The 18028-nt window shown below is 37.3% G+C and overlaps 1 protein-coding gene across 1 annotated transcript in view; it reads right to left on the bottom strand.

The window, feature by feature from the left end:
- LOC136877616 (myosin-VIIa) overlaps positions 1-18028 on the bottom strand; it is a 267052-nt gene that overhangs the window by 142610 nt on the left and 106414 nt on the right. The window contains exon 20 of the mRNA XM_068228687.1: positions 3488-3658. Within this exon, the coding sequence (XP_068084788.1) occupies positions 3488-3658 (171 nt within the window). The remainder of the gene's footprint in view (positions 1-3487; positions 3659-18028) is intronic.

Raw genomic sequence — 18028 nt, 5'->3', positions numbered from 1 at the left:
ATTTCTGAGTTAAGTGTTAATTTGTTTCATTTTTCCGAGTAATCTTACTTTATTAATTGACTTCATTACGTTGCAGCTCATTGAGCCTAATTTAATTGTATTGTTTTTCCCCAGTTGTTAAACACTATTCAATATTTTAAAATTAAATTTTTTAAAAACTCCATATCTGGTTGGTCTTTCTTTCAATTAGTCATACTGGTTAATACTGTATCAGTTTAATTCTAAGTATCTACAGGAACTTCTTGTTTTCTAAAGGTAAGTTTTCTTTACTTTGGTAATTATTTTGGTGTGGGGTATGTGACCAGTGATTAGTTTCATCTTTGTGTATTAATTGACTTTGTCTTGTGCTCGTACCAGCTGGTGCAGTAAGTGATAGCCAAACCGATGTTTTTCTTTGACAATTCACATTGTATGACATACTGCAGGTCCAGATTTTTATGTAAGTGCAAAATATGTACATAAACATGTAGTAAATATTGAAATATGTAATTAAATATATAATATTCATAAAATATGTAAGAGTGTTAATGCACTGAATTAAGAAAAAATGGTTGTATATTCCTTTTAGTATGATTTATGGTCATGTTTTAAACACCTCCTTCTTATGTGATGAAGTATTCATTTTAAATTAACTGAAGGTGTTAATAGTACATTATGCAACAACAGTTGAGTTTACTGAACAGAGCACAGAGCACATGCGCTGAGTTATTGATTTTCTGTGAGTGGATTAGAGACCTTGACAATGTCATATGTTTTCAAAGCTTTGATAGACGGTTATCATAACCTAGCTTTATTTCCAATACAAATTGTTTATTGTACAGTTGGTGAAGTGAATTTGCGGGAATGTGCCGTGTGGTTGAGGAATATTGGAAGTAGAAGGTGCATTGATGTTAATATGTGTGTCCGACGTGTTTGATTTTGGAAACAAGTGCGAAGCTAGTGCGTGAGTGCAGGTGCTATGGTTACCTAATTGGTCAAACAGTTGTATCATAATGAAAATCTGAACTCTGATTGGTGGAGAACCTGTATCATAATGAAAAGCTGAACTCTGATTGGTGGAGAACCTGTATCATGATGAAACTTGAACTATAATGAGCCTCATTAAGATTCAGTATTTTGGCATATAATATTTATATTTCGGCATTGTCGAGCATAAAAAGCATTTTATATGTACTTTTACTTTCTAAATTTTTAACAACCAAACAATTTTACTATTTAATATGCTAACCACAATAGTACATATATATGTCCTGCATTTCTCATTGTTTGTAAGAAAAAATATTATCCACAGATTTCACAAAACTATATTTATACATTTCATTACATGACTGTCATTTATTACAGCACTTGATTAGCTCCCAAACATCCCTGAAACTCACACACCACACACAACATTATCCTTCACCACAATAATACACAGTTACCTAAATACGGCAGATGCCACCCACCCTTGTCGGAGGGTCTTACAAGGGTTGCACCCAGCTGGAATAGCCACATAAAATTAAGAATTAAAAAAATTACAGCAGTAATTTTTGATCTCATGAAGTGTCATAAAATATAGCATTTTACTTGAAGCTATTATGGTAAATGTCTGAGATATTTTTCCTTGAATTTTTAATTATACTTTCAAAGTTATAAAACAAATTATGATTTAAAAACCCTAAATCATACTGCCTGTGCTGTTCTCAAGTTATTCACTGTCAACTTATCTAATCTTGGTGCTTTTCCTCCTTTCACACTGTTTAGCGCAGTCTCCACTTCCTCCATTTCAGATCCTTTTCTATCTTTGCTGAGTTGTTATCAATCCTTCCTTCTCCCTCTTCCTCCTCTGCAGGCCTATTCAGGTTTAATAAATTCCTGAAGTGCTCCTTCCACAATCCTTTAAAGCGCCTCATCTCAATAATCACTTATTTGTATTTAGCGCTGTCACCCAGATGGTTACAGATCAACAGAAAGCAAAAAGTAAAAACTTAGTGTATGGTCTCAGCTACCATGCTTGGGAATTTTGATGTGACAAATTTTAGGCTGGCTGCATGTCAATTTTGATGTTCTATTTGTTATGTTCTGTTTTATTCTACTACATCGCAGAGAAATTGACACCCTATTGCTGAATTTCTTTTTAATTATGTTGGGTAGACACAGAATCTATTACCAGAGATCATTTACATACCTGGCACTTAATGCCTCAAGTGCTGAACAAACTTTTATTCCATCTTTCAAAAATCTCACTACATGTGATGGGTTTAAAACCATGATCTTGGGATCCACAGAGGGAGATAACAAAATTGTGGGGGAAGGATAAACATGAAAATACAAAAGCTCAACACCACTCCATATTATCTCTCACTGTCATCTTCTTAGACAAGCATTCTTCACATCAATCTCAATGCTCCTAGGTCTTTTTTTTTCATAGCCTTTAACAAGATTTTTTTTCTTCTTCTGTTTTCTAGTTTCATTAGGGAAGTAGACATCCATATTCAATGAAAAAAAAAATTTCTGGGGAGATCATCAGTTTTGATGTAGGATAGGGAGAAAGCTGACCAAACAGAAAGGAAGAGACAAAAGAACACAAATATTTAAACAAATGGAATATGTTAAAAGAACACATTGGATTTCATTATATAAGTAATTTCATTCTGGATATAAAGGTAATGAGAAAATTTATTTTGCAAATAAAACCTTTTGAGATTACTGTGTTTACTTGTGTAATTCTCCCTCCCTGATTTTTAGAACAAAAATTTGGAGGAAAAAACTTCACATATTCTTCCCCCCGCCCCCTGTTTTATCTACAGTTTCCACCAGTTGTGAACCACAGACATATCTCATCTTTGCGATTCATGCGGATGTACGGAAATTGGGACCTAGTTTGGAAATTCCAGTTCATGTTTAACATGCTGATTAGTCAACATTCTAGTGCCTGGGGCCTGAACACACCTGTGACTGCTAGCCATAACTCGCCTTTGTTAACAGCTGTGACTCGTACGCGTACAGCAATTGCTTTCAACAGTGTTCTTGCATGTGAATTGTTGTGTGAAGCGTTTGTTAGTGACACGATGGGAAAGAAAGTAGTTACGATGCACAATTTAAATTGTCTGTAATAGAATTTGCAAAAAATAACGGCAATAATGCTCCATCTCTGAATTTTCCGCAGCACCATCACACGTCCATTGCTGGCAGAAGCAGAAAGAAGAATTATGGTGTATGCCTACCTGGAAGATCAAGAGCCCTTCAACAGAATTAATATGTGAGTGGATTGTTTGTACATGGGGACTGATTTCACAAGACATTATTGTGAAAAGTTTCAAGAAAACTGGCATTTCCAAAGAACCAGATGCAACTGAAGATGACTGCATCTGGGAGATGGAAGAGAATGGGAGTGATTCACTGCAGACAACTTCCCTCCACGTTTTTGACGTTGCAAAAAAGTAAAAAGGGGGGGGAAGGGAATTATGCGAGTACATACGGTGTTAGCTATTTTTCATCTTACCTCATAGTCTGCCTGTGCCATCTTGTACTCTCTGGAGTTGACGAAGTTACGGCTCAGTGTCTTATTTATTCTTGTCATAACAGGTAGATTATCACTCGGCGGGTTATCATAGCGAGGTTCTGGTAGATCACCCATGAATCGCAGAATTGTTACCCATAAGGCCTGTGCTGCCTGTAAAATGCAATTCAAATTTATATGACTTCTCCAACAAAGCAATATGAAATATGTGAGATAAATATTCCTTGAACACAAAACAATATTTTTTAATGCAATTATTTACACCTACTTCCCTTATTCAGGAAAACGTGGTAATTTGGTGCAGCATATTCACGAATATGACTAACATAGCCAGTCACAAGTCCTGAGACAGAAATACCTAAAGCTTTGAATTGGTCATTTAGTTTATGAAAAGATAATTTTACAAAAAATCAAAAACAAGATAGATTCACAATTATGAGAAGAACAACAAGGATTTAGATCTGGAAGATCAAGTACTGATGACGCATTTACAGCTAGACAAGTAGTAGAAAAGAAATGGGAATTCAGGAAAGACATAGGAGTTGGATTCATAGCAGAGACGAGATATGGCAAGGTTTGTATAGAATAGAATTGTCAAGAGAAATGCAATTCAGAATTAGAAACATGTATAACAAATGTCTGAACTGTGTTATAATAGATGGCAAAAAACCAGAATGGTTTAGAACAGACAGAGGACTTTGACAAGGAAAGTACTTTTACCAGTGCTGGACAACACTATGAGGAAATTTTGCCAAGTTTCAACAGCAAATGATATGAAAGTCATAGCATATGCAGATAATGTGATGATATGGGAAGAAAATGAACAAAAATTAGAAGAACAACTAAATACCTGGCAGAGAGCAATGGAAATAAAGTTTAACGAAAGGTGAGGTAATGAAAATCTGTAGAGAAAACAGAAAAATGAAGGATGTTAGGTGTAATGGAAAAATTCTTAAAGAAGTAGATGCTTTTGAATACGTAGGAAGTAAGATAATGGGATAGGAAAATCAAGGAATAAATTTTGGAGAGGATAGGAAATTGCTCAAAATTTTATTACAGTACTGTGTATCAGACATAATTAGAAATTGGAAATTACCTACCAAAGCAAAAATCATGATATATACATCATATTATTTGCCGGTATTGACCTATGGATCAGAATGTTGGACTTGGACATAAAAATATCCGAGCAGATTACAAACGACAGAGATGCGCTTTCTGCAAGGGATCTTGGGTAAAACGAGGAGGGACAAGATAAGAAATGAAACAATATGAAACATACTACAGATCAACTCTTTAAAAGAAACTATGGAGAGAAATAGGCTGAAATGGTTCAGCCATATCAAAAGAATGGGACAAGAAAGATTATCAAGGAGAGCTCTGGAATGGACAGAATCTGGAAGATCACGAACAAGATGGAGAGATCAGGTGGAGGATGGCGTAAATCAGAGAGGACCATTATGTCAAACCATGGTATGGTGAGTCATTGCCTACTACATCTGTTCACCTCTGATAGGGTACACTGAACAGTGGATTATAAGTACTCGAAAGGAACAAACAAGTGTCAAATCAAGATATAAAGAAATAGGAACCATAACAGGACAAACATTTATTTATCCAGCGTTCTTCTTATCCTACACTACCTGGATCGACTGAAGATCTGTCAGCAAGTATTGATGCCCATCCTCCTGATGAAGGTGAAAAGCAGGAATGAGCTCATCGCAGGCTGAGAAGAGATGGATGAAGAACTGGGGTTGATGAGGTAAGAGCCTACCTATTCAAAGACGACAATGTGTGATGATGTGGAGATTGTCCTTGCCAATGAATTACGATGCTATTGGCTTTACATCCCACTAACTACTTTTACGGTTTTCGGAAATGCTGAGGTGCCAGAATTTAGTCTTGCACAAGTTCTTTTACATGCCAGTAAATCTACCGACATGAGACTGATGTGTTTAAGCACCTTCAAATACCACCGGACTGAGTCAGGATCGAGCCTGCCAAGTTGGGGTCAGAAGGCCAGCTGGTACTGTCCTTGCCCTTTTGTGTTCTCATGTTGTCGTCTCATTTTCTTACAGTGACATGCCATTATATTCATCCTATTATGGTTCCTTTTCTTGTTCCTATCTCTCTATATATCACTTCATTTGACCATTTTCCATTCCTTTCCAAAACTTGTAACATCCTGTTGGGAACCTTTTCTCCTTCTGTGTTTGTCCTGTGTTCCTAATCTTTTATCACCTATATGGAGGGTTGCCGCAGTTAAGTTTGGATGATTTTGACGTACCTTTTGTCCTAAGTGATTCCTTTTCTTCAGATTCGGTTGTGCTCGATGTGATAGCCACAGGCACGGACTATTGCCCTAAATTTCAATTTCCACTGTAGAAGACTTCAATGGAGTACAGGAAGAGGAATATCATTCCATACCTCCTTGCACAGTTTCTCCCTGGCTCAGGCGGCGTCGGCCTCTCACCGCTGGGTTCTGTGGTTCAAATCCCAGTCACTCCATGTGAGATTTGTGCTCGACAAAGCAGAGGTGGGACAGGTTTTTCTCTGGGTACTCCGGTTTTCCCTGTCATCTTTCATTCCAACAACACTCTCCACTATCATTTCATTTCATTTCATTTCATTTCATTTCATTTCATTTCATTTCATTTCATCTGTCAGTCATTAATCATTGCCCCAGAGGAGTGCGACAGGCCTCGGCAGGTGGCACAATTCCTATTCTTGCCACAAGATGGGGGCTTCATTCATTACATTCCTGACGTGGTCACTGACTGGAAAACAGGTTGTAGGTTTTCATTCACCTCCTTGCACACTTTCCAAAGACACTCAATAGAGGTGAGATGTCTAGAAGAAAGCCCTCTTTTCAGGAGAATAAAGGTAAAGAAATCCATCGGCGAGACATCCAGAAATTTGACAGAGATGTCATTAAATGGTCTGACATGGACACTCATCTCTGCTTCTTTTCTCTTGTAGTAGGTGACTGATGATCTGGTAGTATGCTTGGATGTTTTATCCATGTGGATCCAGACATTTGAAACATCCTTGCCGTACAGCCGAGGGATATCTTTGTTGAAATAGGGGTCCATGGCATTATTCTGGAAGTAGGTAGCATTGATCTTCACATTTTAAGGCACTCTGAGGATTCTGAGTTTACTCCGGGCACAATAGCATCAAACACCTAGCAAACTTTTCTTCGTTTTCCTTGACAAAGTTTCAGTGCCCCTTTTGGACAACAGTAAATTTCCAGCGGCTTGTTGGTGTTATCCAAATAAACCAAAGGTTCATCCAGGGTAACAACCGACTGCCATTCATCCCTAGCTAGGTAGTTTTAGTATAATTTCTGGCATTAGTGAACCGTTCTTTAACGTGCCTTGTTTACAAAGCATGTCCGTGTGCCTTACGGTGCTTTACCAGGTTCAGATCTTCTTTAAATATACAGTAGACTATACCTTCAGGTGTGCTTGTATGAGTGGCAAGGTGTCTTTGAGTTGGTGGATTTTCCTTCACGACAGCAGCCTTTACCTTCTTAATGATATCCGGAGTCCTGGAGAGTCAAATTCTCTTCTGCGGCAGTTTTCCCAAAGTTGTTTCTGGTGGGAAAACCATTCTGATGTAATTTTATCACATTGCCTACAGAGGACTTACTAGTGTTGAGAACTTTCATTTTACACCGTTGTACAATCCTCAAAAATGGGAAATTAGCATTGGAAAAGCCAACAATGTAGCCTTGCCATATATCTGGAATTCAGCAGGCCATGAGGCAACAGTGGTATGATATGACTGTATGCGGCACTTCTTCAAATCACACTGACCAGACAGAACAAAAGAACCGACATGCAACTGCTTCCAGGAGGAGCAGATGCACTCAAAGTTGTGTCCTGTATTAACTGGGGCAACCATCTATATTTATCTTTGTTTCTTCTCATTTCCTGTATTTATCCAGCTTTCTTATCTTACACTACCCTCATCAAGACTGAAGATCTGTCAAGACGGCCCCTCAATAAGTGTTGATGCCCGCCTCCCTGATGAAGCTTGGAAGCCGAGACAAGTTCATCGGAGGCTGAAAAGAGATGGACCGAGCTCGATAGCTGCAGTCGCTTAAGTGCAGCCAGTATCCAGTAATCGGGAGATAGTGGGTTCAAATCCTACTGTCAGCAGCCCTGAAGATGGTTTTCTGTGGTTTCCCATTTTCACACCAGGCAAATGCTGGGGCTGTACCTTAATCCACTCCTAGCCCTTTCCTGTCCATCATCGCCGCAAGACCTATCTGTGTCGGTGCAACATAAAGCAACTTGCAAAAAGATGGATGTAGAAAAACTGGGACTGATGAGGAGACAGCCTATCTATTCAAAGATGGCAGTGTGTGAAGATGTGGAGATAGTGTTCTCAGGTTCGTCCCTGTCTCATCTTTCTGGTGCTCCCTCTCCGCACACTGACCTGCCATTATGTTTCTCCTATTATGGTTCCTTTCTGTGGTCAGAAACAACATTGGAAACAATGTTGCAAACTTTGTGCTGGAAAGACTTGGGAGTAAGGAGACGAGATGCTCGACTATGTTTCGAGCTGTCAGTGGTGAGTTGGTATGGAATGACATAAGTAGGAGAATAAGCTTGAGTGGAACTTTTAAAAGTAGGAAAGATCATAATATGAAGATAAAGTTAGAATTCAAGAGGACAGATTCGGTTGAATATTCATTTATAGGACAAGGAGTAAGGATTGGAATAACTTATCAGGGGAAATGTTCGGTGAATTTCCAAATTCGTTGAAAATATTTAAGATAAAGCTGGGTAAACAATTGACAGGGAATCTGCCACCTGGGTGACCTCCCTAAATGCAGATCATTGATGATTGATTGATGATTAATTGATTGAACACGAACCGGGTATATGAGTGTTGGTCATGCTGATAAACAGTTTGTAAAAAATAATTCAATATCTTGCACCATTGACATTTTATCAGGTGTTGAAGTTACCCAATGAGATCACTTCACGCGAGAATTCCAACGGGCTTTGCATGGCAGTGTTGCTAAATATGCATGCGTTGTTGCTTTGGCATGATCCTGCCAGCTAGGGGGTCTGTATTCAAACCCCTCCCCTGGCAAAGTTTTATTCTACAACTGGTGCTCTCATGCCGGTCTTAAGCCACTAGAAACACTACTGCACAAACCCATTTGAATTCGCCCACAAAGTTATCTGATTGGCTAAGTTTAGCAGAAGATAAAATGACAATAGTGCGAGATATCAAATTATTTCTTTCAAATTATTTTTCAATATGACCATACATTCACATACCTGGTTCATGTCATTGAACTTGAACAGTGAATTCTTAGGGTCACCATATTCTGAAGTGCTGAAATGAGAACACATCTCCTGACAATGATTGAGTAGAGTTCATGGTTTATAGCATTTAAAAATCAGACATTTTGATTTTCAAATTTAGCATTTTGTAGCATGTATACTTCTCAAATTTAGCGCTTTATAGCAAATTGGTTAAAAATATGCACAATATGTGAAACTGCACACTCAAGAGTTGGGAGTGAAATCATACTGTTTAATCACACATTGCTCGTCATGCAGTTTTCAATACACTATGGAAAATAAGAAAAACATCAACATAAGACTGCAAGAAGTATTAACATACACACACACACATGCATATTTACAAATTTACAAACACAATTTCAAAGTGAATAATACTATTCTGAACGCATTCATCTATCACAATACAACAGACCTTCAAGGAAGAGGAATTTCAATTATGTTGAAGTACAACATGGCAATTGTATGAATGGTGTCCTCCTTCATTCGAGACCGCCTATCAGTTACAATCATGTTTTACTTGCTAAAAAACCTCTCTACATTGACACTGTTCATAGGGGCCCAAATGCACTGCAATGCTGCTGAGGCAAAGGAAGGAAACTTTAATCTAAGTGCCATCAATATTTGAAGAGTGTCAGTGTTCTTTTCCATTTTAATGTTCTGCGGCATCTGTTGGTGATATGCCTCGCAGCCCTCGACAGACTGATCAATAGTGACACTTCTAAAATATGGGAACTTATGCTTCAAAGACACAAGTGATTTGGGTTCCAGAGCACTGTTTTGCCTACAACTGCAGGATAAAATAAACTGTACACTTAGTTGAAAACCCTGTTGGTATCACTGACACTCGTGTGCTTTGAGAGCTTAGTTATGCATTTAAACATACACTGCTTAAATTCCACCTTAATTTCCTCTTTCTTCATATTGTTTCTGCAACTCTCCAGCAGGTCACTTGTTTCCCATGGAAACCATTCATCAGCACACCGCTTCAATTCTCCATAAATAGTGGAAAGACCATCCCATAACTTGTGAGCATATGGGTAGGATGATCCCTCCAGTACTGTCAGTGTTGCATTAATTTTCACAGATACCTTTGAAACAAACTTTATCTGAACTTTCAGCAAAGGAAGCATATCCTGATCTCTAAACATATCCAACACTGAATGGCTACTGCTATTTAGGGAATTCTCATCAACAGAGCTACATAATTCTACCAGTAACAACATATATGCTATCTTTAAGAAAAATGCATTGTTTAAAAAAAAGGTATGTTGAATTTGCAAAAAATCAAGAATTTTACATCTATTTTGCATAAATTGTATAAGTTCGTATTTTGAACCAATTTCACATTTTATCGCTAATTCAAAAGCCCCAAAAACCACTTGTAGGGGTCATATAAGATGAAGGCACATACACTGACGAAGTTTCAACATATTTTGCATTTATCGCAAATGCTAAAAACCACAAACTCTATGAATGAGTTATCACAGTATGAATAGTTTTAAATATTAATTCATAATTATATTATTATCTTTCAACTGATTTGTAAATTCTCAAAGTGCGATGATATGAATTATATTTCATACTTTATATAAATATTATACAGAAAACAAATATTATGCACGAATGCAGGCAAGTATCATATTACTTGCCACTAGCGGAACAGACCAGAAGAAGATTCTACAGACAGTGTTGTTTAATTCAATAAAATGTTTTGCTTTCATAATTTGCTTCACTGACAAAGCTGGGTCTCATGGTAATGATGGAATAGGAAAGAGCTAAAAGTGGGAAGGAAGCGACCATGACCTTAATTAACCCTCTTGGAGCCAAGAGCCAATCTGGTCGGCCGCTCCCCATCAGCTGGAAGAGGCCAGAGCTCCGCCTCCACTCTACTACTGTAAAGTGCCAAGCCGTTTTCAGTGGAAATACATGTATTTTAAAATTCGCGTATATCTACCGGTGTATAGCTTATACGGGCACGAAAGTTTCTACATATCGACTACGTAGAATAAGAAACTGGTTTGGAATGATATAAAGAGTCAAAGACGTTTTATTGTTGATTTATAGTTGTCGATAACGTTTATTTTTAGGAAGAGAAAAATATTTTCGCACTTTCTCTCTCAATATCAACTTTGAAAAAATAATTTACGATACAAAAGAATATAAGTAATTATGTATAATGTATTTCTAAGTACAATTCTATAGAATAACTAATTTGAACGAGAAAAATAAAAACGTAAAAAATAAAAATTCAAACATTTGTCACTAATAAAAAACAGAAAATTTTACTCACGGATAAAATTTGCGTGTATGTATCGGTGTTTGGCAAATACTGACAACAAATTTTCTACGTGCGGACAACACAGTATTAAAATAATTCTGAATTATTAAATAAGTAAAAAATAGTAGTTGATATTATAGTTTTTTGTTTTCAGAAAAAATAGTTTCTCGTTTTTGGTTGTAGTATATATTAGAAAAATAATTTTATAATACAACAGAATTTACAAAATTAAGAAATGTATGGCACTAACTCCATGATTTGTTTTGACCTACTAAGCGACCGCTGCTCAGTTCGGTACCTGCAGTTTACGAGGTGAATCATGGTCAGTGAGACGGATCCTCTCAGTAATTATTCTTGGTTTTCCAGACTGGGATCGCCCTCTCACCCTCAGATATCTCCTCAATTGCAATCACTTAGATTGAGTGAACCTCGAACCAACCCTCAGGACCAGGCAAAAATTCTTGACCTGGGCGGGAATCGAACCCATGACCTCCGGGTGAGAGGCAGGCACGCTACAGTTGGCCCGCGGAGACTGGCATTTAGGTAATGATAGAGGACTATATGTGACTATAAGGTTTAGAAGAGAGTAAGTAAAAAGTAAATTGAAGTGTGATATGGGCGGAGAATCAGACGGCAGGGCATGTTTAGGTCCAAGAACTTCCTTGAAGGAGACAGGAGGTTGAGGAATGTTGTCGGGTTCATTGGGACAAATTTCTACAAAGTGTTCTCCAGAGACATCATCATCATATTCGTTATCATTAGTTTCATCTACCACCATATTCAGAGTAGCTTTAGTGCTGTTAGACACAATTAAACGTCTCTTCTTTAGCTGCGGTGATTGCGCGGACGTGTCCGGTACAAATTCGTCGCTACTCTGTGAACTAAATTCCCTATCGCTATCCAATAAATCATCCGCATTAACTTCGCACTGTTCCAAATACTGCATTAATTTATTGTCATCAATACCTGCTGAAAAATTATCACGTGAACAACATGACATTTTCCTGTCACAAATCCACTCACTGCAAGGAGCAATCTCTTACTGACCGGTTAGCGGTACTGTATTTGTAAACACAGGAAACGACTCTTGTGAAAGGTATAACATGCGCTTAGAACTGCCAAAGCAAGGCCAGGCATACAATAACGTGTAGCCCCTTTAGTACAGGTTGTAACAAAAGTATGCACGTCACTATAGGTTGCCTCAAAATTATGTATATCACAGAATTTTAAGCCGGCCAATGTAATCGGCTCTGGCAACTTCCGACTGGATTGTTAACGGCCGACCAGATTGGCTCTGGCAATTTAAAGGGCGGATGCTCGCACTACTGCCTGGCACCAAGAGAGTTAAGGTTCAGTTCCAGCATTTACCTGGTATGAAAATGGCAAACCATGGAAAAACCATTGTCTGCTGAATGCAAGCTGATAACTGCGTGACCCAAACCGCACAACTACTTGCTTGGTGATATCGTTATGCTGTTGTGTGTAAGTGAAGAGAAGTTCAAGAACAAGCAAACATGTGGAATGAAGTGACTGAGGAATAGGAAACTAAAATTAATAAAGAAAAGAGCAAAACTGTCATTCTTACAAGAGGAACACAGAATGAAAGAGATGGTTAGCATAAAAGTCCAGGGGGAACCAAAAGAGGTAGTGAGATAACCTAAGTACCTTAGGAGTGTGTTACTAGCAGGGAACGGATTTATATGTAAATACATATCTCTTTAGGAAGCTAAAATTAATTATATTTTGCATTATCTTTAAGAATCATGATGTGTGGAGTTGAAAAATGGAGTATTCATTCTCCATATTTTTCCAGTTTTTGAGTTTAGTACATATGTTCCATATACTTCGTCATTAAAATCAATATAGTCCATATTTTGGCTAAAAAGTATTAAATTATATTAAATTAGCAGTCCTCTCAATAATGGAAAAATAAATTTAAAATCTATATTCAAAAAATTAATATTTTGATGATGATGCTTGTTGTTTAAAGGGGCCTAACAGCGAAGGTCATCGGCCCAAAATTAATATTTTAACTGGTGTGCAGGTCATTATCATGCCTGTCCACATCTAGGCTGATAAAATAAGCTGATAAGCAGTGCGAAGAAAGAGAGAGGTTGAGCCTGGAAGTGGTGGAGATCAGCCGGTCAGTACCGTGACTATCTGAATCACACTTACAGCACTGATAAGCTGCATTACATAACGTCAACTGTATCTGTACCATAATTTCGTAACTAGGGAAATCTCATTCATCGATGATGTGCTAGTGGTTTCCGAATTAGTTCGTAATTCGGGCATTCCCTTTGATTGCTTCATAACTCCATCTAGTTCACTACCAGTCATTCACAGTTTGAATTAGCAGTGAGACGGATCATAGTGTTCTTGTACGTTCAGTGTGTGCAGTTGTATGCTGATATTCATTGAAGACATTAACGTTGTTACAATATGCCTAAAGAAGCTCAGTCAACCAGTTTAAAACTGAAAAGTTATATATCAGAATTTAAAGATGGTTTATCAGCTGACAGTAAGATATTATTTTGTACTTTGTGTCATTGTACAGTGACATCTACTCAAAGGTTCCTTGTGCAACAGCACATTTCAACCAGTAACAAACAACGAGATTCCAAGCAGAGATAGTTATTTCTGACACAACCAGCAACTTCCAGTGTAATGTCCGAGTTCAGCACCGATCTCTGCCGTGCTCTCATCTCTGCTGACATACCTCTCTTCAAAATGAATAATCAGTGCTTCAGGGAATTCCTCGAGAAATATACTAAACGATCCATCCCGGATGAGTCAACGTTCAGAAAAACATATTATTCAGCCATATACGATGAAACTTTTTGGAAGATAAGGCAAGAAATTAAAGACGGTCCAATTTGGGTTTCCATTGATGAGACAAGAGACAAAGAAGGCAGGCTAATTGGCAATGTAATCATTGGTTTGTTAAGCGAAGATTATTGTAAACTGATTCTCTTACACTGTGATGTTCTAGAAAAGTGTGATAACAAAACTATAGCAAAACTATTCAGTGAGGCTATGGGTATCCTCTGGCCACAGGGTGTTAAGTATTATAAAGTGTTACTTTTTATTAGTGATGCCGCACCTTATATGATAAAAGCCAGAGAAGTATTGTGTGTTGTATATCCTAAGATAATTCATTTAACATGTGTAGCACATGCCTTTCATTGTGTGACAGCAGTGGTAAGAGGCAGTTACCCCAAAGTAGATTTATTGATTTCCTCAGTGAAAAAAGTTTTTCTCAAAGCCCACAGAAGAGTTCACCTTTTGAAAGAAATGTACCGAGAGATTCCATTACCGCCTAAGCCGATTCTAACTAGGTGGGGTACAAGGCTGCAAGCGGTTGAATATTATGTTGAATATATAGACTGTATTAAGAACGTTCTGCATGCCATGGACTCTGAAGATGCAGCCTCAATTGAAGCCGCGAAAACAGTTGTCTGCGATACAAATGTGAGAAATGACTTATGTTACATTCAGCATAATTTTTCATGCATCAAAAAAACACTGAAAAGGCTTCAAAACGCGCATCTCTCACTTTCTGAAAGTTGTGAAATTGTGAATAAAACTGTGGAACAACTAAATCGTGGTACAGGTAAAGTTGCAGATGTAGCAAACATGAAGACGGCCACTGTACTTTCAAAGAACCCTGGATATGAAGAAATGACGAAGGTTGATGCAATGCTGTGTGGAGATTTATGTGTAAAATTAACATTGGATTTAACCCCAGCAGATATTGTGAAGTTGAATTATGTCCCCATTACCTCTTCCAATGTTGAACGCAGTTTCAGTCAATATAAATCTGTCCTTAGAGATAATAGGAGAAGATTCACTTTCCAGCACTTAAAAGAACGTTTTGTAATCCATTGTTTTGGTAACAGAGAATAAAAGATTGTGTGTTCTTCAAATATATTAAAGTGAGAAGTGCAACATTATGTTGCATGTAGATCTACTTTGTTTAGTTTCTTTGAACTTTGATATTAAATAGAAATTAATGTTATATGTGTAATTTTAAGTCCATATATAATTCCATATTTCAATAAAAATAACTAAATATAATATATTATATGTACACATTTCAATAATTATTAGTACATATAAATCCATTCCCTGGTTATTAGAATATGACTGTAAGAACAAAGATTTTAAATGCTGCTGGCTCGCTGACGTCCACATAAAAGAAGGCAACTTGTATGTCTCCAGGCTTGAAAGTGGTAAATTTGCTTTAAAAAAAAAAAACTGTAGACATACTAATGATTTTTAAAACTACAGTAGAAGTCCGATATAGCGAGAATGGCATATAACGAGAACCCCGTTATACTGACAATGTTGTACTGTCCCTTCAAAATTCCTATATTAAACTGTGTATTATCCTTCAGTTACAGCAAGAGCCCTATCACTGATGCATCCGTTATTACGAGCGATTAAGCGCACACAATTCTTTCCGTTACCGACATTTATGCACCCCAGCGATTATGTTGCATTCGATTATCTTTGGTATTTTTTCCTCGCTATGTCCACTAGTGAGTTCTCTCGTCGACATTCGAATGCGACGTCGGAGTCTATTAGCAATACCCATCAACTGCAGTTCCATTAAGAAAATTATACATGAAAGAGAACATATTTTTGTAATAAATGCGTAAATAACGTGTCCGATAACAGTTCTTAACTCGTTGAAAATAAAGACTGACTAAACGATCGCTTAATTTCAATGCTAAATACCGCAATTAAGTAAAAATGGGATACACCGAGATACAGCAGAGTGCATAAATGATTTCATAGGATAATTTACATTTTCTCGCATCTGATTAAATTACGGAAAGGTTATTATCATGTAAATTTATAGCAAGAAGGTTATCATTTCTCTACTGGGGCTTGAAGGATCTTTTCATCATATGTATAGTATGGTTAAGTTAGGATAGATGAGGCAGTTTGAATAAGGAAACGGAAACGTTCGCCACAAAATGCTATTGATTATTATTATTATTATTATTATTATTATTATTATTATTATTATTATTATTATTATTATTATTATTATTATTATTATTATTATTATTATTATTATTATTATTATTATTAAAGCGTCTTTATTGTGGCGAAGTTAGGGCTCCCGGCCCTTTCTTACACTTAACCACTTCATGTACATACAATGTAATATTTTTACATAAAATTTAAACATATGAAATTTTTACAACCTAAAGTATAACTAAAGCAACTAAAGTATCACTAACTAATCTAAGTGAGTAAAGTATAACTAAATTATATACAGGAACACATTGCAATAAACAACCATATTCACTCTCATTCATGCATCCCATTCACATTCAAGAAAGACTGGAAGTGCTTAAAAGATGACGCTGGCAAAGGATTTTAAATTTTGTCTTAGATTTAGCTTCTCTGATGTCATTGGGGAGTTCATTCCACCAGCTCGTGGCGGTGATCGTGAACGATCTGTTGTAGGTTGCGGTTCGATGCACAGGAATTTCTAGCGTACAGCCTGACCGGGTATTGAACAGGTGTAGGGAACTAAGGTAGCAAAATCTGGTGGATAGGTAAGGAGGAGTGTTTTCAGAAAGCACTTGATACACCAAAGTAGTTGCAAGGAGTCTACGTCTGCAATTCAGTCGTAACCAAGATAACTGTGTATAGAATGGGGATACATGGGCGTATGGTTGTATGTCGAATGCATACCTGATGCATGCATTTTGGGCACGTTGCAGTCTCATGCTTTGCTCGTTATTGATATCAATAAAAACTGTATCACAGTATTCAAGAATTGGAAACAAGAGTGACTGAATGAGCTTTATTTTCAAGGACCAAGGAAATATATTTTTAAACCGCTTCAGAGGATGCAGGCTTTGATATACCTTTTGGCACACTTTCGTCACATGTTGCGACCAGTTCAATGTTTCGCTTATAGCCACACCAAGATTCATAACTGTTTCACGAAATGGAATAATGGTATTGTTTAGTGCTACAGGAGGAATTTCGTATTGTTTTAAGACGTGTAAGTTTTTCAAAGTACCAATGATTATTGCTTGCGTTTTAAGAGGATTAATTTTGAGATTGTTAATCAATGCAAAATTACTTATGAGACTTAAATCAGCATTAACTTTTTCTACAGCACTCTGAATTTTATCAGTTCTTGAGTGGTAGTAGATCTGCAGATCATCAGCATAAAGATGATACTTGCAATGTGTAATCGATTTGGCAACATCATGTAAGTAAATTGCAAACAGTAATGGTCCAAGTACAGACCCTTGGGGGACACCGAGGGGTTTGTTAAGCCACTCAGATCTGCTATTATTTACTTTGACACACTGACGGCGATTTTTGAGGTACGAACTGAAAATGTTTATTGCCGTCTTGCTGAAATTTAATGAATCCAATTTTGAAAGTAGCAGTTGAGGAACAACAGTATCAAAAGCACTAGAAAAATCAAGTAGAACCAGTACAGTCACTTGTCGAGTGTCCGTTGCCTGTCGGATATCATCAGTTACTTTCAGTAGGGCAGTCGTTGTGCTGTGTCCTTTGTTGAAACCAGATTGGTAAGGATCAAGCAGTGAGAAGTTAGTCAAGTAAGTGAGGACTTCTTCGTGTACCAAGCGTTCTAGTACTTTGGAAAGGGGTGGGAGAATGGATATAGGGCGATAATCTGATGGTAAACTAGGAGAATTCTTCTTAGGAGTAGGAATGACGATACCCTGCTTCAACACAGTTGGGAATACTCCCTGTACGAGGCAATGATTAAATATATGCGTCAGAATAGGTAATATGGCACCAATAATATTTTTTTATGAAAGATAATGGTATGTCGTCATTACCCGGAGCATCTGACTTGAGGGAGTAAATTACACGCTTCACATCGTTCGCACCAACTTTTTTGAAAGTGAATTT

This window comes from Anabrus simplex, chromosome 7 (genome assembly GCF_040414725.1).
Source record: "Anabrus simplex isolate iqAnaSimp1 chromosome 7, ASM4041472v1, whole genome shotgun sequence".
Classification (NCBI taxonomy): domain Eukaryota; kingdom Metazoa; phylum Arthropoda; class Insecta; order Orthoptera; family Tettigoniidae; genus Anabrus; species Anabrus simplex.
Note: the sequence above shows the minus strand (reverse complement) of the source record. Positions and strands in the feature narration are given on the sequence as shown.